This window comes from Cheilinus undulatus, linkage group 19 (genome assembly GCF_018320785.1).
Source record: "Cheilinus undulatus linkage group 19, ASM1832078v1, whole genome shotgun sequence".
NCBI lineage: Eukaryota > Metazoa > Chordata > Actinopteri > Labriformes > Labridae > Cheilinus > Cheilinus undulatus.
Window position 1 is genome coordinate 2384056 of NC_054883.1, and position 24139 is coordinate 2408194.

Here is a 24139-nt window from a genome sequence, read left to right on the forward strand (position 1 = left end):
AGGAGACCTTGGACATTTCAAAAAGCTTCAGAGGTTAGAGAGTGAAAATGTCACCCATTTTCTTTAAATCACACTCATCTTTTATCGTTGGTTTGTAAAAGTTAAACAGAATTAACAAAAACTTTCAAACTCCGACAGATGTTTACAGAATAATGAATTTTTTTTTACCCAACCGCCCCCCTGCTGAGTGAAATATCCACCTTGCTTTTCAACCTTGACAACAGCTATTCCCAGAGAAATGAACCTTTCCTGGCTGCCTCCACTTCATCGTCTGTCACTCATTCATCAGGCACAGATCGCCCAATCACAGCTCTGGTTCTGGCCGGCCGAGCGCAGCCTTCGCCATCATTACGGTTAATGAGTGGGCTGCTTCTGGACTGTGACGGGTGGGACTGTGACGCTTCTAAATGCCCAGAGACGAAAGCTGCAGATGGAGCCGGATAATGGACCTCGCAATGTCATCCCAGCTTCGACAACATGACAGGTGAAATGGATCGGAGGGGGAAAACAAGCTATCCCATTCCCCTGAGGTCTTAAATTGGTGTCAGTAATCTTCAGTGTAATAAGAAGTTGTCAGTTTCAGACACTCTTTTGGTTATTTGGGCTTTGTCGTGAGAACCAGAGTATTTTTTAACAACTGTGTAAATCTGGATTTGGGTTTGGAATACAAACGTAAGTGTTTATGCACTGCATGAAGAAATGCTTGTAAAAAAAAAAAAAAAAGCTGTTATAAGGTTATAATTGTTTCTAATGTATTTGCCTTCCTGGAGAAAGGCCTGGGGGTTCAAAGAGGAAGGGGCGGAGTCAGGCCTGGCTGTTGACCGTTGGCCAGAGACAACTTCATCTTCTCTTCGGCACAACTTTGGGTATTGTTGTCAAGACCATGCGTCTAATACTGATGTGCTGGATGGGGAGCATCAGGTGCTTGATACAGAAACGGCAGCTGCAATTTTACGGGCACCTAGACTATTTCAGGGCCTGACCCCGCTCACTGCATACTGGGTTCCCAGGACCCGGTGGGCTGGTCAAGACGGGGCAGCTGGAAGGATACCGAGAGAGATGGGCCTGGCTCAGGCCTGAAGGATGGCCATCAGGCTTGTCAGTGTGAAACAGAGCTGAAAACAACAAACACTGAAGGAGTTTGACTTCACTCTGTGAGGTTTAGATTCCTCAGTTACTAACGTTACCAGTCACATGTTTGAGCACAAAATATGATTCAAGTCACACCACTGAACAAGCAAACAGGCAGTCCTAGTCCAGGGTTTGATGATGGGTCAGTCAATCAGGAATGGACGGCTATCCTCTGCAAAGATTCTCTGAAGATGTTTTTTTCCAAAAGTCAATACAATAAGTGCTGTTGTGGTATCTCTAGATGGCAGTTTTTAGTGCAGCTCTTCTAATCTGAGTAAAAAAGTGTGTATAAATGTGTGTTTCAGAGAGAAGCCTGCCAGCGATCCCTGACACTGAGAACAAGTAAAGGTTTAATGGCTGGAAATTGTTAAAAGAAAGGCTCAGTTCCAGCTGGCACATAGCCAAAGCGGTCTGCTTTAATGTGTTATTGTAAAGGTTATAGTCAAGGTTAAAGTTATGGTTAACAGACTTTTCCTTCATTTGTTTTAGAGTTCATCAGTCCAGTGATGTAAAAAATTGTCCCAGTCCTTCTACTGTCAGCTATCTGTGGCCATGTTGGACAGTTTTCCTGTGCAGAATGCCGTTAATGCAGCCGTCTGTAACCAATTAAAGGTAATTCAATCAGGAGGAACTAATTAAAAATACAAAACATTGCTGATATGGTGTGCCTTCAATGGACTCTGAAAGCTGATTACGGAGATAAACCTGCAGTAATCACAGGTCATTAAAGTGCACATTCATACAGTCTGACCATCATAATAGATCTGGGCGGAGCTATGAGGCTGTAAGTCATGGCCCAGGGAGGACCAGCTCTTTAGATTTAGATGGTTTGCTGATTTTTTAGTTATTCTTTTAAGTTTTTCTTGTTCGGTCTACATCGACAAACACTCTAAGACAGTGGTTTCTAACCTGGGGTCCGGGGACCCCTAGAGGTGTTGTACTCAAGACCACACTATCCGAGATCAAGACTTACCTCAGACCAGAGTGCACCGAAACAAGACAAGACCAAGACCATAAAAATCCAATTTTAAAAACCTTGACGAGATTGAACAGTTAAAGAGCATTCTCTTTTTAATTTTCTTTAGTAAATTCAACAAATATAAACAAGAAGTCTGCAACTCTTTCAAAGAACAACATGCAAAAATCTAAAATCTCAAAAAGTCTGTAATTATTTTAAATATCTGAAAATGAGATGTTTATCTAGATTAGTCAGGTGAAAGAGACCTAAGTTAAGTGTTCAGATGTATTTCTGACTAGAAATAAGATGGACTGATGTCTGAGGTTTTCTCCTTATTCTCACATTAAGTAGAAGAATAGCTGATCAGTGCTGGTCTCAACCAGTCTTGGAGGAAAAACTCAAGAGTCTGGCCAATCCAAGACTGAGACAAGACTGAGTCCAAGACAAGACCAAAATATTCAAAGTGTGGTCTTGAGACCGTTCTTGAGTTACACTACCTAAGGGGGCACCAAAGATCTCAGGTGGGGGGTACAAGGCTTTGCCTGCTCTGAGGCTGTCAAAAAAGAGTTTCAAATATTAAGGCATTTGATCGAGTAAATCATAAAAAGTTATTTGAAAAAATGATTGATAAAGGAGTGCCCAAATACATTGTTAGACTCTTAGCTTACTGGTATGCAAACCAGACTATGCAGGTAAAGTGGGGGCATGGTCTTTCCACCCCGTTTGGGGTGAGTAATGGTGTGAGACAGGGAGGAATTCTGTCCCCTGTTCTTTTCAATTTGTATATGGATGATTTGTCCAAACACTTGACATCCTGTAAGTCTGGATGCATAATAGGTAACACATTGGTAAATCATTTGATGTATGCTGATGACCTCGTTATTTTTAGTCCCAGTAGTGCTGGTCTTCAGCAGTTGCTGTCTATTTGCTCTGTATATGGTGTTGAACATGATATGAAATATAATGCCAAGAAGAGTTCAGTGATGATCTTCCGCACAAAAGAGGATCAGATGTTGAACTTTCCTGTCTTTAAACTGTCGAACAGTAGTCTTGAGGTCTGTAGTAAAGTTAAATATCTTGGGCATTTTATCACAGATAAATTGATGGATGATGATGATATCTACAGACAATGCTGCAAAATTTATGCACAAGCAAACATTCTTGCTTGTAGGTTTGGTTTTTGTTCAGATACTGTTAAGTTGTCTCTGTTTAAAGCATATTGTATGCCTTTGTATACTGCACACTTATGGACAAACTATAAGAAATCAAGTATGCAGAGGCTACAAGTAGCCTACAATGATGCTCTGAGATTACTACTGAAAAGACCAAGATGGTGCAGTGCAAGTGAGATGTTTGTAGGTGCAGGAGTTAATCCTCTACATGCTGTATTAAGAAATCTTGTATATAAATTCATGTGTCGACTTGATTCCACTGGGAATGAAATTATTTTGGCCTTAACGAACATCAAACATAGTGCTGTTAAATACATGTCTCCACTATGGAAACACTGGTACAGATGCCTGTTTTTAGTGTAATTTTATTTTTTGTGCTTATATTGAATCTGATTCATTAACTTATTGTGCCGTCACGGTAACATGCATGTATTGTTCTGTCCTTTTTATGTGTTTTGTATTGTTTTGTTTGTTTTTTGTTCTTTTTTATTCTCTGGACCTAGAGTCTGTAATAACGTTTTGAATTGAATTAAGCAAAATCATGATGAAGCACTGAATAAACAGTTTTATACAAGGATCTTTCAGCAAGAAAAACCTGTGAAGAGCCACTTCTCTAGGGTTTTATCAATGAAACACTTACTCGATGGTGATTTTTGGCAACAATAAGACAAAATGATTTTTGTTTGGGTCTTGGGGGGCTCAGCTTGTCTTTGAGATGAGGAGGGGGGCTCCAAGGAAAAATGATTGAACCACTGCTCTAAGGACTGGGACAAGTCTTTGTCCAGATGTTCATAGATGTGGGATGCTAATCTAACAGACTCTGGCAGGGGTTGGACAGCGATAGTAAATAATTGCAGGGAGCTCACATCGGCCAAGGCAAAGCTTCATAAACACACAATAGACCAGGTGAACAGTACCCACTCATCTCTGTTGATAATTCTTCACATTAACAATGTAAGTATTTTATGTTTTTTTTTAGATATTTTGGGGATTTATTCAGTTTATTTTGTTGGCCACTGTTTATTTCCCTCCTGAAGTCCAAGCCCAGACCTTGGCACTTCCTTGATGACACCTAAATTACTGGTTTTGAGTGAAATGATGAGAAATGCTGGAGATATTACAATAAAATTCAGCTGTACCCCTCCATGTTAGCCAAAGGTGAAACTGAAATCCCTTAAGAGATCCCTTGACCCCATTTATTATCGCATCAGGTCAACACTTTAAGAGTTTATTTGATTATAATTTTATTTGTGTATTACAAACGAGCATAAAGCTCTAAAGACTCGACATTAATCATCAGTCAGAAACCTTGAGCAGGACCAGACTGACTGATGAACAGCCATCTGCCTTTATCTGGTTAGACAGAGCTTTGTTGCTATGTTACCTCTGACTGACTGATGACCTGATGTAAGCTTACTATACTGATGAGATTTACAATCCGGAGTCTGTCTGTTTTGTTGTATCCCAAAACTAACTGCATGCTCTGTGGGTGTTTTCAGACAGACACAGTTCTGGTCCTGGCACTGGTTCCGTTCTGGAGACTCAGAACCTTGGTGCTTTCTGGTGAACCAGCCCGTTCACACCAGTTTAAGCAGAACCAAAGTAGGAGGACATGATGGGCATGTATCACCACATCCTGCACCACTTTTGCCCAAGTCTTTCATGCAGTCCTGGTATTCCTTCTTCAGTTTCTGAGTAAATCAATTATTTGGTCTCTGGTGCATGTTCGGCATATAACTGCTCGAAGTGCTCTTCCTTGTACTATTTTCCAGCTTCACCTGGAATTCTGTCAATGCCCAGATCACAACCAAACATTTTGTCTCCACAGCAGACCACTTTTTTTTTCTGCTCATCTTCACAACCTAGAATGTGATACGCCCTGATTGATGTCATGGTTCCCAAGAAAGAACCAGCTATTTTTGGTTCCAGCTGAGAAACCAACTTTTCAGGTTCAGAACCAGTTTTTTCCCAGTTTGAACCCACCGGCAGGTTCAAATCTAGAATCTGTGTGTTTTCATTCCTGTCTCGGCCAATCTGCTTGCTGGCAGCAGGCTCTACTGAAAACAGTCTCGGCATGCTTAACTATAATGTGAGCACTATCAACACCATAATTGCTTAACACAAGAATCTTCACATTGTCACTGCAAGACATAACACTTGAATGCTTACGCTGCAAGCATGACAGTGCTATCATTAGCATGAACCCATAACTCTGGTCTACAGATGCTTGAATGACTGTTGACTGTTAAATTTCTCAATGTCAGAAAATCTTCAGAGCAAGTTTAACACTTGTAATGTGATTTCAGACCCTGTGGGATCCTTCATGTTACATTTAGGTTCTAAGTGCTCTCTTCAGAATAAAAAAGCAAAAAAAGGAGCACCCTCCAAACACTAAAACTAAAAGTAGGTGTAGGACAACAAAGGTTAAACTAGAAGCAGGAAGGTCAGCACTCAAGAAGTACTTTTTTGACGTTTATTCAAGCTAACAGGCAACAACGGACGCGTTTCGACATGTAGGTCTTCTTCAGCGTTCAACCTGCAGACATGTCAGCACACAACTTTTGTTGTTTTTGAAAAGAAAACTCCCTGCTGTTCTTTGCTCTTCTTTTAACGAAGAAATGTTGTCAAGTTCTAATAAAACTGGCACTTTAGCAGCATCCACGCTAATCTCTTCTGCCACAATTGCATCGGCTTCTTCTTGCTGCGTGCATACATCACGACCCCGCAACGCCTGAAAGTACTGCCCCTCATCACTGATTGGTCCTGTTCACTTTCTAACCGGGCCATAACCGTTCAGACGTGAGCTTTGCAAAATGGATTCACCAGTGAGAAACACGGAAACAGGCGTATCCATCTGCTATGCAAGGTTACCAAAATACAAAGTTGGCTAAACTGTACATTAAACTGAAGCCTTTTGAAGCTATTTTGCAATGCGAGCTTTGGCTCCTGGCTATGAGCTCTTCCACCTCACAATATCTGATCAGCTGTTTGGTTCTGAGGGCTTAGTCAGATGAAACTACAGAAAGTGAAACAAGAGCAACACTACAATGAGCGAGTTTGATTAGAGACGATTACATGCAGCCACCCCTTCACCAGATGCTCAGAGCAAAGCAAACCCAAAGTCTCCAAAAAGCACCTGCATGTGAAACCACAAAGACCCAGCAGTGCTTCTTTTTTTTTTTGTCCTCAGACACAGAGGAATAACTACGGATGAGGCTGGGTGGAAATAAAGAGAGGGGAGAGAAACTTTCCTGGAAAGCAGGAGAGCTCCTGAGTTACCTAGTGGTGTAGGTGTGTGAACTGTGAGCCCATGCCCACACAGACAGCTCTGCAGATGTCACGACTGGGACTTAGTCACAACACTGTGAGGATGGTGGCTCACAGACGTCTGCAGTCTGCACCCAGAGGTCCCTGCTTTACTGAATGCCGCTGTTTAAAGGGCCTTGCTCAACATTCTGTAGATGAACTGTAGAAAGTGATGCCAACAAGAAGAGCAAAAGAGAAATGTCTCATCCAAGTGAAGCTCATGACTGTCACTTTTATCTTCTAATGGATTTTAATGAAGCTACAGTTGGCACAACATGTTTACCTTCTGAAAATAAGTAGAAAGTAGAAAACTGAGCTGAAATAACCTGTTTTTAGGACTGACAGCTTCCATTCGATTGGTCGATTGTTTGGTCAAAAAGCTTGTGTCTGACCAAGATCACCCTGGTCAGCAAGTCACCCCCCACCCAGCGCTGTGCGGGGGGCAGAAGCGGTAGTGTGCAGCTGACTGATATAGAGAGACGTGCTGCTGGGGACAAGGAGCAATGCAGGTCTGGAAATTACAGGTAAAAAAAAAAAACACAAAGCGCTGCAGAGTGGGATATTTTCTGATATTTTGTAGCAGTAACGCTCAGAAACAACACATCTTCAACTCGTCACAAAGTTGCAGGCTGTTTGTATTGAAGTGGCGCTGCTGAGTGTCTCTGCTCTGCCCTCCCTCACTGCCTCACTGCATCAACTCCCACGGTCAGTTTAACTCACCTGTCCGCAAATAGGCTGCGTTGTATCATCTCCTTTTCTAATCTCCTTAGCGTGTCCACGTTAGTGTTAGCTTCTCTTACAGACAGGTAGAAAGTAGAGGACATAAAAGACAATGTCTGCTGGTCATAAAGTCCAGATGAGTGAACTTTTCCCTCTCACCTGCGTAAATAAACACTGCATGCTGTCTGCTTTATGCTCGTAAATGACAGCGCGGGCTGGATCAAGTGATCCTGTTATTGATTACCATCATAAATTAATAAAAACCATGATCTGAGGTTATTTTGTAGGCTGTATGATTTGAAAGAGTGACAGCGCTGGAATCACGGAGATCATGTGATTAAAGGCTGGAGGGCGCAGATCGTCTCTCTATTAATTATCTATTTTAAAACGACGTGATGAGCCTAAAAAATGTATTAATGCTTCCACAGGCTTGTTATGTTCATTTAAGGATCATTTAGACAACCAAACAGGCCCAGTAAGGAATCTGTACTGGTCCACAACAAGGTTAATTTTTGAAAAATTTATCTTTTTTTTCTTTTTTCTTTCTTTTATTCTCTTTTTATTTTACCTGACTGACCAATGGATTGGTTGGTGCCTGGGTGGTCAACCTAGTTTTTCTTTGGTTGACTACAGGCCTACTTGTTTGCGCTCATCTTTCTGTTGTTCTGTTGTTTCCTCTGACCAAGCCCACAGATTCAAACAGCTGATCAGATATTGTGAGGTGAAAGAGCACATAGCCAGAGCTCGCACTGCAAAATACATTAAAAAAAAAAAAAAAACAGAGGCTGGGTGAAAAACAAAAAGCATCAAAAGTTTTTGGCAAAATGTACAATCATGCAAACATTGTTCTCTAGCCCATTTTGACCTGAAGCTTGCTAAATTATGTGCAGTAACTGTAACAGGTTGCTTCCCCAAGCGTGCCCAGTTTAAAGGCGCTACACACTCTGAAATTATTGGAGGCTGATGGCTCTAAACAACCCAACTTCAAAAACACCAAACTATCCCTTTAATGCATGAGAAACTTAAGTCTGCAGGACGAGACAAACAACTGACCAACATCCTGAAACCCAAGTGTTTTAATCCTGATTATTTCATGTGTGTGGACACTGAAATAAAGCAGAGCAATGATCTGTCTGTCCCAGTAATAAAGAGATGTTAGATAATAACAGGTCACAGATCAGAATAGTTCTTATTCTCCTGTGTATTCCTAAGATTTATTCTCGCTGTAAGCTTTGTGACACTGCGATCTTATTAGTTTGTCCTCAGCATGGTAGGAATGGGAGAAGAATAATGGTTGTGGTTGCATAAAACAGAAAGATTATCAATTTTGATGTATGACTACAAAGTAAACCAATGCAGCACTTGTACTAAATCTGCCAAAAAAAGGGACACAACACTGGACTGATTCATTGTTCCCTTAACCTGGAAGATAAGCACTGCCGATGTACTACTGTATCTAAAAAACCCAACTACTGCTGGAGTGCAGCCAGCTTGAACTGTAAAAGCTGAAACACTATTTCAGCTCTGAATGAAATGTGGCCTCTGGACGTGGCTGCCATTGTAAGTGCAGATAGTTACAGGCTGTACTTGAAAGTACCAAGAAATAAAAGTGTTTGCAATTACAGTCATTTGGCAGAGAGGGGCATCAAAGAAACAAAAAGGAAAAAAAAAATCACAAAAAAACAGCCACAAACACCCTTTTATGCTATAAAAGATGGCAGCCCTACAGTTTTTGAGCATTTTTATTACATGAAACGGTGCAAATGGCATCAAAGAGTGCAGTCGTTGCAGTTTTGCTTATGTGCATCCTGCTGAGTTTGCACAGTGAAAAATAATAACTGCAATCCGTCATGTCTGTGATACTGTTTTGCATCCTCTAAAGCAGTGTGTGATAGATGCAAGTTTGACAAGGTGGTGATAACAGGGCATGGTTCTGTGAGGAAAACATGCTCAAACAGAGAGATGGATTTTAAAACAAGCCTGGATGTTTTTTTTCTAAATTCTCTAACTGACCAATGATGAAGAAAAATCTGAGCACAGACAGCATGGTGAAGCCAAATGATGGCAATGGATCAGATAGATACAATCACCAATTTGTTACAGCAGAGATTGGCTCCGGCAGGGAAAATAGGGCCGCCTCCTCATTGATTGTGCAGCGCCCAATAATGACGCAGAATTCATCACTGACTGGGGAGGGAAGAATATGTTCTCACTGTGGCTAAAGAGGCGCCTGTAACAGCGTTGTGCTGTTCATTACAGTCAGAATGAATGTCCATATTTTGGCCATTATGTTCATGGGGAGATGGTGTCAGACAGTGCGGGCAGGTGTGCTGGAAGAATATAGACAGTGTGAGACAAACAGGACACAAATGATGTCTGTGGAGAAAACCAGGGAGCAGAAATATTCCTCAACAAATAACAGCTGTCAAACCAGTTTGAAATGTGGGGAAACCAGCTAAAAAATGAGGTTTTGTTTAACTTATTCTTATTGGAGCATCCGTTTCCTTCTATAACAGAGAGGAAGTTTTCTCTTTCCACTAACTGCATGTTGTTTTTCAAATACCTTTTTCTTCCAGCATCAGTGAAATATTGGATATTTTCTGTTGAATCTAATCTTAGAAATGCCACAAAGTTCTTCTTGAATGTTTGCTTCACATCTCTTTTTGTTTATCTTTCAGGCATGATAGAAATCTGATTCTAAATCCTGTTTGACTCATTACTGTAGTTGTCTGACATTTTCTTCCAATCTTAATCACTGTACTTACAGTCATGGACCAAACTATTGGCACCCCTGAAATTTTTTCAGAAAATACACCATTTCTCCCAGAAATTGTTGCAATTACAAATGTTTTTGGTAAACACTTTTATTTTCTTTATGTGCATTGGAACAACACATAAAAGCAGAAGAAAAAAAAAACAAAACAGACAATTTTACACAAACTCAAAAAATGGGCCGGACAAAATTATTGGCACCCTCAACTTAATATTTGGTTGCACACTCTCGGGAAAAAATAACTGAAACCAATCTCTTCCTATAAGCATCAACAAGCTTCTTACACCTCTCAACTGGAATTTTGGACCACTCTTCTTCTGCAAACTGCTCCAGGTCTCTCAGATTTGAAGGGTGCCTTCTTTCAACAGCAGTTCTGAGATCTCTCCATAGGTGTTCAATGGGATTTAGATCTGGGATCATTGCTGGCCACTTCAGAATTCTCCAGCGCTTTGTCTCCAACCATTTCTTGGTGCTTTATGAGGGATGTTTGGGGTCATTGTCCTGCTGGAACACCCATAACCTTTGACACAGACCCAGCTTTCTGACACTAGACCCTACATTGCAACCCAAAATCTTTTGATAGTCTCCAGATTTCACGATTCCTTGCACACAGTCAAGGCACCCAGTGCCAGAGGCAACAAAACAAGCCCAAAACATCTTTGAACCTCCACCATGTTTGACTGTAGGGGCTGTGTTCTTTTCTTTGTAGGCCTAAAATTATGTCAGTTTTGGCTTTTTTCTTCTGCTTGTTTGTGTTGTTCCAATGCACATAAAGGAAATAAACACATGTATACCAAAAACATATGTTACTGCAACAATTTCTGGAAGAAATGGTGTATTTTCTGGAAAAATTCCAGGGGTGCAAATACTTCCGTTCATGACTGTATCTGTTTCACTTCATTGTAAGGCTTCATCTTTGACATCTTATTTCATCCTAACTTCTAATTTATTATAACACAAGCTTTTATGTCATACTGTGTCCCTGTTTGGTGGGTTTAATGGCTTTTCATCTGTCTGTTTTGTTTCTAAGTAAATTCTGTTTGCACATCAGCCATCTCCCTCATGTAAATCAGGTATGCACCAATGCATCCATTCAACATTGGTATCAGTGGAATCCACCCTGATGGACATGTACAAATTAATAAATAATGTAGCATGCATTGATCTTACTAGCAGATTTAATCTATGTCAAGTACATCTGCCTGCTTATTTTGGGGGCTTTTCCACCACTACATTTGTACCACAATGGTTTAGATTCTATTTAGAAAAAACCTCACTGTGTACTGAGTGGTGCGTCCCATTTGATTGACAGATAGCTCGACAGGCAGAAGCTACATTTCTGTCAACCAGAATGCTAGCAAACTAGCTGACAGGAAGTCCAGCTTAGTGGGCGGACCGTTAGGTTGATCCAAAGTTCGGTTGAGACCACGATTTCAATATGGAAGCCACCACGGATTGGCTTCTAGAGCTGTTTGAGTCCGCCTGCATGCAGACGGCTGACGTCACACGGGGTTTGTCCAATTCTTTCTACAGTCTGTGATTCAGACGTACAGACACTCCACCGATTATAGTAGTGAGTGATCAAGAAAAGAGAGAGTGAGAGCAGTAGTTGCATATGAGTTAGTGATGGAGGAAAATTAAGATGGTGTTTTCTGATTGGTTCACAATCATTATACTCTAAAAACCTGGAAACACATCAACAACTTGATATACGTATATGCACAGAAAGGTGCAGAATTTGTTCAGTATTGAGGTGGCGCTGTAAGTTTTCCTCTGCCACGGCCTTTAATTCCACTGCCCGATTTATTCACTGGTTGACTAATAAACTGTTTTAAGCCCTTTATCATCTCTTTCCCACAACCAAACTCCAGACCTTTGGAGACAGAGCCTTCAGTGCTGCAGCACCCACCCTCTGGAACACTCTTCCTGCAGACATCCATACCACTCCTTCTCTGGACATTTTCAAAAAAACGTCTCAAGCACCACCTGTTCACCACAGCCTACAGTCTTAAACCAGCCCTTACACTCATCCTATCCCTTACATAGTTTGCCCATGTTTTTTGTGTTCTTGTAAAGCATCCCTGGGTTTCTTGAAAGGTGCTATATAAGTTCAAGATATTATCATTATTTTTATTATTATTATTGTTATTCAAAATTCACTCATGAACATTAGTGTCTGTTACAGACAGATAAAGAGTAGAGGAGAGACAAATCCATGTTTCATGACTTTATATTTGGATTTTACACAGCAGGGGCAAAACACGTGGGCTCTGTTAATCTTCAATTTTCTGAAGTTATACTGTTTAATTGTAAATAGTTCTAGTGCTGTGATAGCAGGAGCAGGTGCATGCTGGTTGTTTCAGAGACAATTGTTATTTCAGTACAACATAATGAAGGTAAAATAATTCTTTAGGCTGCAAACAGCTGGTTATGTTTATTCTTTGGTTAATGTGGAGGAGCAGGAGAGAACAATGAGAATACTGCCACCAATTAGGCTGAGAGATAATGAACAGGGTTTAGGTTTTGATTTTGTTGTTTAAACAGCCAATCGATTGATTGGTTGGTGTGGGGGTGTAATTTCAGTAGACAGTTTTCTTAGCTTGACTACAACGCTACAGAGCATCTTCATCTTAAATGTAGTTAATGACAAATGCAGCTACTGATGCACGAATGTACAGAACCACTCACTGAGCTGACACACTGATCACATTTCTATTACATACAGGGTTCAACTAGGGCTGCAGTCATCCATTCTTTTTATAACCGCTATTCTAATTAGAAATACTGCATTTTTAAGAGCAATAGTACTAAGTACTGAGAAAAGGAGATGGGCTCCTTAAATAAACTACATGTACATTAAAAATTTGTATTAACACGTGTTTTAAAGAAAACGAATGTGCGTTTAAGTTCTTATGGTAATTTACAATCATCACAGTTAACAGTAAAGTAAGTTAAATAATTCTATTACATTTATGCCATAACTGGGGTTAGAGATCCTCTCCCAGGAAATTTTGATGCTAACACTTTATTTCTCTTATAATTTATTTTTATTTTTGGTTTGCTGTTAAAGTAAAGGTACACTAAATCATTTTAACATCCTCTTTTCACGCATGAGTGTCATATTTTCTACATCCTAACAAGAAATAAAGTTTTATCATCCACACAGTAGTCTAATAACTTCTACATTACAGGAAGAGAGTCAGTCTTTCAAAGGCTGTTCAACTTTTAATTTCTGCACAATATTTTTCTCAGGACCAGAGGCCGGACCAGTTCTCAACTGGTCCACCAGTCTGTCTAACAACAGATCACAACCCAAGTTTCCAAACAATTCCCAACAACGTATGTTTAGTTAATTTGAATATGTTGCAGTTTGGAGCATGATTAGACCAAAACACCTGATATAAAAAAGAAAAGAGGGAAAACTGACAAAGTTTAAACCCTCTTTCCCTATCATTGTGTGTCAATTTTTGCCAATTTTCCAGAGAACTTGTGAAATCACTTCATTATCATGAAAGAGTAGCCATTTATTGCAAAAAGAGGCAATCAGTTAGTTGAAGGATTTATCAACCATTTAAATTTACCCATTTTAAAAGTAAAACAGTGTCAGATAAAAGGTATCGATGCATGTCCAATAAGGACTTCAGGACTTTTGCCACCATTTTTTTTTTCAGACACCTAGTCATGACCCACTGAAAACTGCTCCTTGACCCACAGTTGAGAGCCACTGTTCTGACAGATAAGGCTGCTTCTGTGACCTGTTGAATCCTGACCTCCAGTCTCCATTTACAGCATGCTTGCCGCAGAACGCCGGGGAATCGAACTTCAGAGCACTTCGCTCCCTCTCTAGTCTATCAGAGCATTTCCATAGCCGGCGCTCTAGACCGGCAGCGGCATGTGCCTGGACCGACACTTCGCTCCATTTCGTTTCAGATACGCTGCAGGTCTATTTTCAGCGCCGGCTGCTGCCAAACCTCGTAAATTCACTGTCGTTCAGAAAGCACCAACCATAGAAGCGTAGAACATCCGGTACTTTCAAAATAAAACACAATGCACGGGCTCCCGGTCGTAAATCATCACTATATCAGCATTACATCTCATCCTGCAGTGAGAGCAAAGGGTCACCAAGAGGTCAGTGGGTCACAGAGCTTCAACGGCACCATTGACAAGGAAAAGTTAACTTTTGGGGACATTTAGCCAAAGAATTTTGCATAAAACCACAGATCCTTTATTAACCTTTTAACTTCCTAATGTACTCACCCAGTGGAGAAAGCAATAATATCATGGACTTATACTGGAAAGGATGATAAATTAACCCCAAAAGGTAAAATAGTCTGCTGTTGACATGCTATTCCTGCGTGAACTTGCAGTACTCTGCCCGCTGACCAGGACTGCGCGCTGCTGTATACGGAAATCGGAGGTGACTGTATGATGATGAACTCTGACCTGTTTGCTCTCTTGATTCCTGTCACTGTCTGGGACAATAACCTGTTTCTATTTGACTGGTAGATTATTATCATAATATAGTCTTATTTAATGAAAAAAAAGGGGCTTGAATCGAAGCCTGTCTCTGCTCTGTAAAACTATCGGGTCAATCAACGAAGTTTATGAAATCCCCTGAACTCTGCAGACCTAAACTGACTACTGGCTCATATAAAGTCAGTCATACAGACAGTGCGTAACAAAGATCTTCGTAGTTTGACCTGTGCAGGCATAGTGCCGTATTTGACCTAATGCCACAGCCAGTGGATGCGTAAAACTGCAGGACCAGTGTCTGTCAAGATCACTGCATCATCCTCTCTCTCTTTCTTCATGATTTTTACGCTGCCCATCATCTTTACTGTATGTCACATTTTAATAACAGGGAAAAAACGCGCATTGTGCCGCACAAATAACCGTCTGTACAAAACATAGCATACTGTGGGCCACAGCGTGACGTTCAAGCTTACACCTTGGACATATTTGGATGCATGACTGATTTAAACGAAGCCTTAAGGCAGATGATTTACCACAAGGAATTGTTTGAACCGACTCACTTGAATAACTCGAATCATTTCAGCCCTAGTTTAAGCCTTTACTACTGACATGGACTATCTGTGTGACTAAGCTATTTTGACGGGCATGTTTGTTGCCCTTGAGTGAATATGACATGCCGTAGGGATGCAGCTGATTGGACTTAAGGCTGGCTCAGACAAGTTCAGCCAGATTCTGGCCTGACTGCATCTTTGCAGCTCATCGTTTAAAGTCAGGTCCGATTATGAGCGTTGGAAATAACAAAAGCTCTTGTAGTGTGACATAATTAGCGATGCACCCAAGACGCCACGCTTGGAAGAAAGTTTTGCCCTCCTCTCCTGATCCATTAAGCCACATCCATTTCATGAGGGGGCGGAGTCAGGGGTGGCATCAGAAAGCTCAATTACATTTAAAGCTACAGACACAGAAACAGCTCATTCTGAGCAGGGCTGACACAGAGGAGTTTATAGACATGCAAAAATCCAATACCGGAGTGATTTTTCAGCAACAAACTTCACAGGCATGTTTTGGGGACCTCTGAGACCAATATAAACTTGTTTTCAAAAGGGTAAAATATGTGTCCTTTAACTGTCACATCCTATCTGTCTCTACACCACTCCTACCACACACCTTTGCAAGCACTGCATTAATTTTTGATAACGCACACGGCCAACATGTAAAGCACAGGGTGCATGGCAGCCAACACTCATACACATACATAAAGCTAACATCAAGTATTTGTCCAGCCTTGCACCAAAAGAAGTGATGAAAAAACACTGACATCAGTTTCAGCACTCTGATTAAATGTTATTCTAAATATCAGCCCTGATTGTTTTAGCTGATGCGAGTAAAAATCAAAGTTGACTGATTGATATAAAGAGTTCACACTGGAGCATGCTTCACATCTGGCAATGACAGGGTACCTGCAGGTACATGTTTCACTCTTCCTCACCTTCCCTGCCATCCATCTCCTGAAACTTCATCCCTATACATTTAGATCTGATAAAATGCATTATTAACTACATCTCTTATCCCCTCCTTCCCCATTTCCCCCCTCCTCTGTCTCCCTCTCTCTCTCCGGTGCAGTCTAATTAGAGCCTCCGGTATAGGATGTCATTATCTCTCTGCTGTTTCTGGCACACTGGGTACAGTGCAGCATAGGGGAATGAAGGCACAGTCCTGCATGCATGCACATACACATGAATGCATTGGATGTTTGCATCCTCTGCATCTTTGTTGCAGGAGTAATGTGCCAGATTGCATTTGAGAGAGAGAGCAGAAGGATGAAGTAAGTTAGATTTGATGTGTAACTGAGTGTGAAAGCTTCAGGACTGAAGATAGATCTGTACTAAAAATTTTATTTGCTGCCTTGTCTATCAGTGTCAGCCTTTGCCCCATGAGTTGTCTTGTGAGACAGTACTGCAGGGTGAAATATGACACTGATTTAAGCCAAGAAAAATACATCATACTGCCAGGTTGTATCCCTCTGTCACTCTTTCATGCTCACTCACACGGCCTCACTCATGGTGGCACACATGGAGCGGGCAGAAAATGGACTTATGGTCCTCTTTGGTGTGCTGGCTGACTCATGGGCTCCACTTAGAAGCACTGAGGAATCGATGACGCTGTTTTTTAATCGACCCAAAACAGCCAGGCTCTCTAATACCAGTTTCAATACCACACTTATTCTATGGCCTCATATGAGTGCTGATGATGGAGGGAACGGCTCCAGGTAGATGACGCAGTCTCTTAGTTCCTGTGGCCTTGGGGCTTAGAACAGCTGCATCTGAAGGACGTTTCTGAGGGGACACAGGGGCGTTAGCAGGAAATATGCAGCCGGAAGAAGATAAGAGCTAAGCAGCTGCTGCCATGAATCACAGTCACACTGCTATTATCAGCAGGTAATATCATAAGACAGTGTTTGTGTGTACAGTAGAGCACAAGAGCTGGCAGCACAGTGTGGAAAACTGCAAGAAAAACTACTATTATAATACTATAACTACTATATCACACATGTAAAAAAAGCTTTAGAGCTTCCCTAATGTCTTAGTAACTTTAAGGATGGTGGCCACAACAGTGAAGGACGCCATCTTATAGCATTTACAGTCACTGAATTAGAGAGACAGATAGTGACACAATTAAGCTGACACTGCAGCTGCCCGATCTCACTCCTGGGAGAGAGAGAATGCACACTGGATCAGTGGTAATAAAACCTGTAGATAATCATTATTTAATGTACTGACTTTATTCTGTGACTAAACTTTTATGTCATGCTAGAAAGCTTTTCCAAGGGTGTCGAGGCATTTTCTGACCAGGGTGTGCAACTGGGGTAGCCTGACAGGTTTAATGACTTTTGAAGAGTGTTAACCAGTGGCTTTTGATTTATTTCTTACATTTCTTTTTTTTTTTGCACCAGTAGTGCTTCTACATTTTGGACCCCTGCAATATCTCTGTATTTAGGACAAACAACACATGTACAACAAGGGATCAGTGAACTCCTAACCTTGCAAAGCAGATGGATATGCCTGTTTCCATGTTTTTCCATCCATCTTGCAAAGCTCCTGCCATGACGTAAGCAAGCAGCAACAAGAGGCTGGTGTAATTATGGAGGAAGAGATTAGCATGGATGCTGCTAAAGAGCCAGTTTTAGAACTTGACGACATTTCTTCGTTAAAAGAAGAACAAAGAACAGCAGTGAGTTGTTTTCTTTTCAGAAACAAAAAAAGTACTGTACTGACATGCCTACAGTTGCCGTGGTTCGTGTTATTCCGCAGTAACTGCGCACGCGCACCTTGGCCGCGGCTACATCACATGTTTTGTTGCTCTGTTTGGCCCGTAAAGATGTGACAGACAGAACGTTCATCCAATCACACTCCGAGTTTTTTTTCAAATTCTCTGCCTTTTTCTAAACACTTAGAATTGAAGGTTTTCCAGATGGATGTTTGAAACAAATCCATCTGGCATCTGAATATGTGCACAACCATGCATGATTAATATGACTACACAACAACCAGTGATATTTTTACATGTGTTTGCGCTGGTATTTTTGGATTTTATTGATGATGAAGATAACTACTGTGATGATGATATCTTTTTAAAATTCTCAATATCATAAGGTATAGGTATTAAAAGGTACAAAAAGCTTTAGATTTGCTACAGCAGATTTCTTGAATCAACAACTGTGAATACGGCTGGTATGGCTAGAATGTATGCTGCAAAAACATACATTTTAGCACGTTTTTATGTATCTAGATGTCCCCAAATGTTGGAGTGAGGCATGCCTAGGTGTGCATTGTGAATTTGAACACTACAACTTTGCATCAATTAAAGATATGGTTTTGCATGGACATAAAAATGGTGTGCCTTGAGATTTTGGCTCAATCATAGGTGTACCTCGAGCAAAAAAGGGCTGAAAATCACTGTTCTAGAGTATGTGGTTCTCAACTGGTTGAGTCACAGGACCCACTATCAACTCCCTAAGCAGAGTTGCGACCCAGACTTTGGGGAATTTTTTGGTCATTGGTCATTTTGATGTATTTAATAAAGAATAGTAGAGCTTGGGCCTAAGACAGTACACAAAGCGTAACAAAACAATGAAATAGGATAAAATATGCATGTTTTACAGAGTTCCATAGACAATTTGGTGCAAGTTTTTTCCCAGGTAGACATCCGTGACCCATTGAAAAGGGCTTTGCGACCTACGTTGGGTCCTGACCCACCAGTTGAGAACCACTGTTCTAGAGTATGTGGTGTTACATTAATTAGATGGGAGCATTATAAAAACAATACTGCCATTAAGTCATGGAGGTATCTATGACATAACATGGGGGAATATACAGTTGCAAGAAAAAGTATGAGAACCCTTTGAGATTTCTTGGATTTCTGCATAAATTGGTCATCAAATGTGTTCTGATCGTCTAAGTCACAACAATAGACAAACACAGTCTGCTTAAACTAATACTGCATAAAAATGATATGTTTTCATGTTTTTATTGAACAAAACATGTAAACATTCATAGTGCAGGGTGGAAAAAATATGTGAACCCCTAGGCTAATAACTGATTGACCCTCCTTTGGCAGCAATAACCTCAACCAAACGTTCCCTGTAGTTGCAGATCAGACCTGCACAACGGTCAGGAGGAATTTTGGACCATTCCCCTTTAACCAACACATCCAGTCTCAACACATTGATTGCACTCCAGGTTGGCTGACTCCTGGCTCCAATTAGCTCTTGGAGAAGTCATTAGCCTAGGGGTTCACATACTTTTTCCACCCTGCACTGTGAATGTTTACATGTTTTGTTCAATAAAAACATGAAAACATATCATTTTTATGCAGTATTAGTTTAAGCATACTGTGTTTGTCTATTGTTGTGACTTAGATGACGATCAGAACACATTTTCTGAGCAATTTATGCAGAAATCCAAGAAATCCCAAAGGGTTCACATACTTTTTCTTGCAACTGTAAATGCTCAAAGCACACTGAGAAAAATTAATCTGGGCAAAAGTAAATTTAACTTAATTTAATCTTTGATACCAACAATAAAAATCCAAGTTTTAAGCTTGACATAAGTAAATCTAATTGTGTTGTCAGTTTCTTTTGTTAAAAATATAAGACACTGATTTGATTCCTAAACAAGAATAATTCAGGTAATGTTAGCCAATCTTCCAAAGTTTATCCACAAACTAAGCCTGACTTCTTACCTTTACTTAGTTTCATTCAGTGTTTCAAAACTACAAAAAACTACATTATCCATGAATATACGCCCCATGTGATGCATTGTGGATATTTCAAATGAGTGATAAATGGCTTTTCTAACAATCAGGAATAGATGAACTGCTAACTGAAGACACCACAGCAATGATAGATCAGATTGGTGGGATTCAAATCTGGGGGTATGTAGGCAGAATTTTCCCATGATGCCCTGGGGCAGGGTGTTTCTATGTGTTTAGATGTGTTAAAATGTGATCAGGTGAGTTTAGATGTTGAATGTTGTACAGAGATCACTGCTGGGATTCCTTTGTTCATCTTTCTGATGGATTATTGTTGATTCTGATGGTCAACATGTCTGCACCATGAGTGAAAAGAAGACTTCCTGAAAATAACTTTGACTGCCTGACTTATATTTGTAGTGAAAAATTTTACCATCATCTGATAAGGTCAGTGATGAGGGAAAATCTAGAAGGTGTGGAAACAAATGCAGATACTCCCTTTGCAAGCATTGTTCCAGGTGTTTCTAATGAATACCACTAGTGGGAGGGAATCATAAATTATATTATTCATATTATTGTGTTAGACTGCACTGAAAGCATGAGACGTTTTTAAAAGCTGAGAATAATTTAAATGACATGTATTACAAAGAAAACATTAAGATAGACAAAGATTACTCTTATTGAATCTACTTGAAAATGTAAGTAAATTTCACTTTGATATTTTTGTTCTTGAACTAAAACAGAGTAGTAGTTTTTACAAAGATCAATCTGGATAATTTACAAAAAAAAGATGCAAAAAGTTGTGTAGGTTTTTCTAAGTAGATTGGGCTGAATATTTTTATCAGTGCAGAAGCAGATCCCCAACACCGTCTTTAGCAGCACCGGGACATTCATTGTCCTCGTCTGCTCTGATCAGCTTTATACTTCCCATTAGTTTGGCTTTCTTTATCTGCTACAGAGGCATGGCTGGCTGCTTCCTTCAAGGAAAAACAAGTAAGAGGCAACGATTTATGGTTCAAAAGTTATTTAACGTTTAATAAACTGAGTCACTTCTTGTCAGTCTGGAAGGCACTTCAACGATCACATTCAGAGAAAAACCGTCAGCCACCATTCTTTGCTGCTGCAGTGGGTCCTCTGCTTCTTCTTCGCTGCTCTAAAAACAGTAGCCCATGCATGCAGTGCTTTCCGGCTAGCAGCGCTAACAGTTAGCACGGCTAAATAATGCAAAAAATAAAGCTAAACCAAACGGTATCAGATTGTTGTATAAACTCGTGTACTCTCCTATACCAGTACCTGCATTTTAAGCAGAACAGGACGTATTTTCGATACTGGAATCTGAATGGGAACAACCCTACTAAATGCGGCCCTAAGTTCTTGCCCCTTTGCTGCACGTCATTTCTAACTTTTCACCTCATATCCCTCCACTGACATGAAATAACTGATAAGATGTTGAAAAGACAAGCACACGGTGTGTCTAGGCCTTTTGAAGGGGTCCCAGACCACCCCCTGTTCAAGCCCCTGTCCTGTATCTATAATAACTGCAGGTCTACTTTAACTCGTCATTTACATTTACAGCTATATAAATGTGACTGCAACCTTAAAACCCTTACAGTGCAATTTCTGCCCTTGAATGAATTGTTCCAACCATAAAGGTGCTACCATTTTCTATTAAATCAAAGCCAGTGTGAGGAGCCAAACCTATTTCATCTCTAGATGGACTGCAGTCACTGACTGCTCTGTGTATGTGTGAGTATAAACGAGCCATATGGAGCCAAATGAGAAGTTCCAGTGTTTGTAGACTGTGGCCTTTTCCTGCACTGCTGCACTACCCTGGGGAAACTTTTAATCCTGTAGCATTAATGCAGCACAGGTACTTCTGCTAGATAAGGAAGCAAGTGTGTGTTAAGCGAAAGTGTGTATGTGTGTGGATGTATGTCAGTATTTGTATATGCATACAGCACAGCGTGGAGAACACCAGCAGGGAAACAAACGCAGGCTGAAGCAAACCTCGGGGTCAAACTGCATGGCAACACCATTTCATCAGCACCCTCTCTCTCTCTCTCTCTGGCTGGCTGCTCTTGCTCTCTTTTTCTCCTTCCATCCTCCATTTCTCTTGGCTAGAGCTTGCTGATTAAAAAAACGGGCCTGACCCCAAATAAACCCGTCTGCGTATCTGTCTGACCCTTCGCCTCCCCCCCACACAGCCTCGAACACTCACATCGGGGAAAGTGCTGACGACTGCAGACAAACCCATGAAACATCAAAGCTTCCTGATGCAACCACTGATCTTAATGCATGAGTGAAGGAATGAATGCAGACGGCAAATTAATACGAAAAACACTCCATATCTCAATGAAAATCCCAAAGACGTGCTCTTTTTTCCTGCAGCATCCATCTTTCTTGTTGATTTGTCATCTGACGTAAGCGCAGTAAGCTGTCATCGACCCAGCTGACGGGAACACAATTCCATTTTATTTCATGTGACATTTTCAAATTTACCCGTGAATCTAATTGACAGTTTTATGGTAGAGCAGCCTCTGTCACCAACCTTGGAGCGTGGAGGGGCCCGGATGTACCATTTACAGTCCACGGCCTCTGTGGCGCCCGCCTTCCCGTCTCTGGTGATCTGATGGGACTCAACAATACCTTCTGGACCAACCATGTCATACTGACAGGCTGAAAAACACGAAATGCATAAACACATGCACAAACATCTACACAAATATGTGAAAAAAAAACAGAAACAGAAACAATTTCATAGCTAACAGGCAAAGTGGAAAAGTGGAAAGCTAAAGGAAAAAAGGAGACTGGAGGAAAAGTAACATTTTTGTGCTCTAGACCAGTGGTTCTCAACCTTTTCAGCCCACGACCCCCAAAATAAAGGAGACCAGAGACCGGGGACCCCCACTGGACCTGAAGGTGGTTGAACAAAGCCATGCACATTCAAGAATAGTCATGTGGAGACAAGGCCGCCATCAGGGGGGATAAAGGGGAGAGCCTTCTGGGGCCCAACTGAACTGGGGCCCAGCAAAATGATGGTCCATTGTAAAGTTAAGCTGTGGTATTTATATTTTACCTGAATAATAACCACTCTTATCAATGAAACAAATATCTTTTTTAATTTATTTATGTCATAAGTATCCCTCTAGAAAATGTAAATCCTAGAGTTTAAATATGTTAAATAGCTAAAACGGGTTAATAATGACAAAAATTGGCAGAAAAGGTAAAAAAAATTTTGATTTTAAAATGTTGCAGAAATGGGTTAGAAGTGCCAAAAATGAAATTAAAGTGGCAAAAAATAATCAAAAATGGCAAAAATGGGTTAAAGTGGCAAAAACAGGCATATTCAGTGGTACAGGGGATTAAAAAGTGGCTGAAATGGTGTTAAAGAGGCAAAAATAGGTATAAATTTGGTGAAATGGGATGGAAAATTGAAATAAACTGGCAAAAAAGCGTTAGCTGAGGCAGAAATAGGCAGAAATGGGCATCTCAAATTGTAAAATGTGGCGTAAAAAGTGGTGAAGAGGGGTTAATAGCGGCAATAATGGGTCTACAGTGGCAATAATAGGAGAGGGGCAAGAATTGCTTTAGAAGTCACAAAAACAGGCATTAAAGTGGTGGAAAGGGTTTAAAAAGGACAAAAATGGGTATTAAGTGGCAAAAATGTGTTAAAATGAGCAAAATTGGTGGGAAAAGTGATGAAAATTGGTTACATTTGGCAGAATTGGTGTTAAGAGGCAACAGCGTAATCTAATAAATATTCTTAGTTTTTTAAAGGCATCTGGAGACCCCCTCCCAGTGTCTCACAACCCCCAATGGGGTCCCGACCCCAACGTTGAGAACCCCTGCTCTAGATGAGAGAATGTGAAAACAAGTGAGACAAAAACATAAAGAGAGAAATGGAAGAAGCAAAGGCAGAAGGAGAGAGGGCGAGTATACCTACAGGGCAGAGGCGGGGGGACTCCCAAGTCTGCAAAGTCCGGATCTGAGGAGAGAGCAGAAGAGAGGCGGGGGTGTTCATTTCTTATACATGATTACAAAGTCAGACAAAAATAACTTAGTGTAACAAAGCACTAGAAACTTCCTGCAGAGACACCGACAGACTGCTGCTCGCACGCCGACTTTATTTCAGAACCTTTAAGTTTCTGGTTTCTGTCTTTTCCTGTCCGTCACCGACCAATAAAAAACATCTCAGAATCAGCTTCATCTGTGACAGGGTCCTCCATGCCCCCTCTGCTAGTCTTAAAATGGACATTTATAAAGCATTATTCATTATTTTTATCTGTATTATGTCATTCTTAAATAACAGCTGACTCCATGACCATGGCACAAAACTCTTTGGCATCAAACAGCCTA

General features: G+C 40.8%; 1 protein-coding gene across 1 annotated transcript in view; it reads right to left on the reverse strand.

Annotated features, from left to right (window-relative positions):
• The window catches only part of neto1l (neuropilin (NRP) and tolloid (TLL)-like 1, like), a 154064-nt gene that overhangs the window by 31479 nt on the left and 98446 nt on the right, over positions 1 to 24139 (reverse strand). Inside the window, exons 5-6 of the mRNA XM_041813630.1 lie at positions 23727 to 23768; positions 22332 to 22459 (exon numbers count right to left, since the gene is read on the reverse strand). Coding sequence (XP_041669564.1) covers positions 22332 to 22459; positions 23727 to 23768 — 170 coding nt within the window. The remainder of the gene's footprint in view (positions 1 to 22331; positions 22460 to 23726; positions 23769 to 24139) is intronic.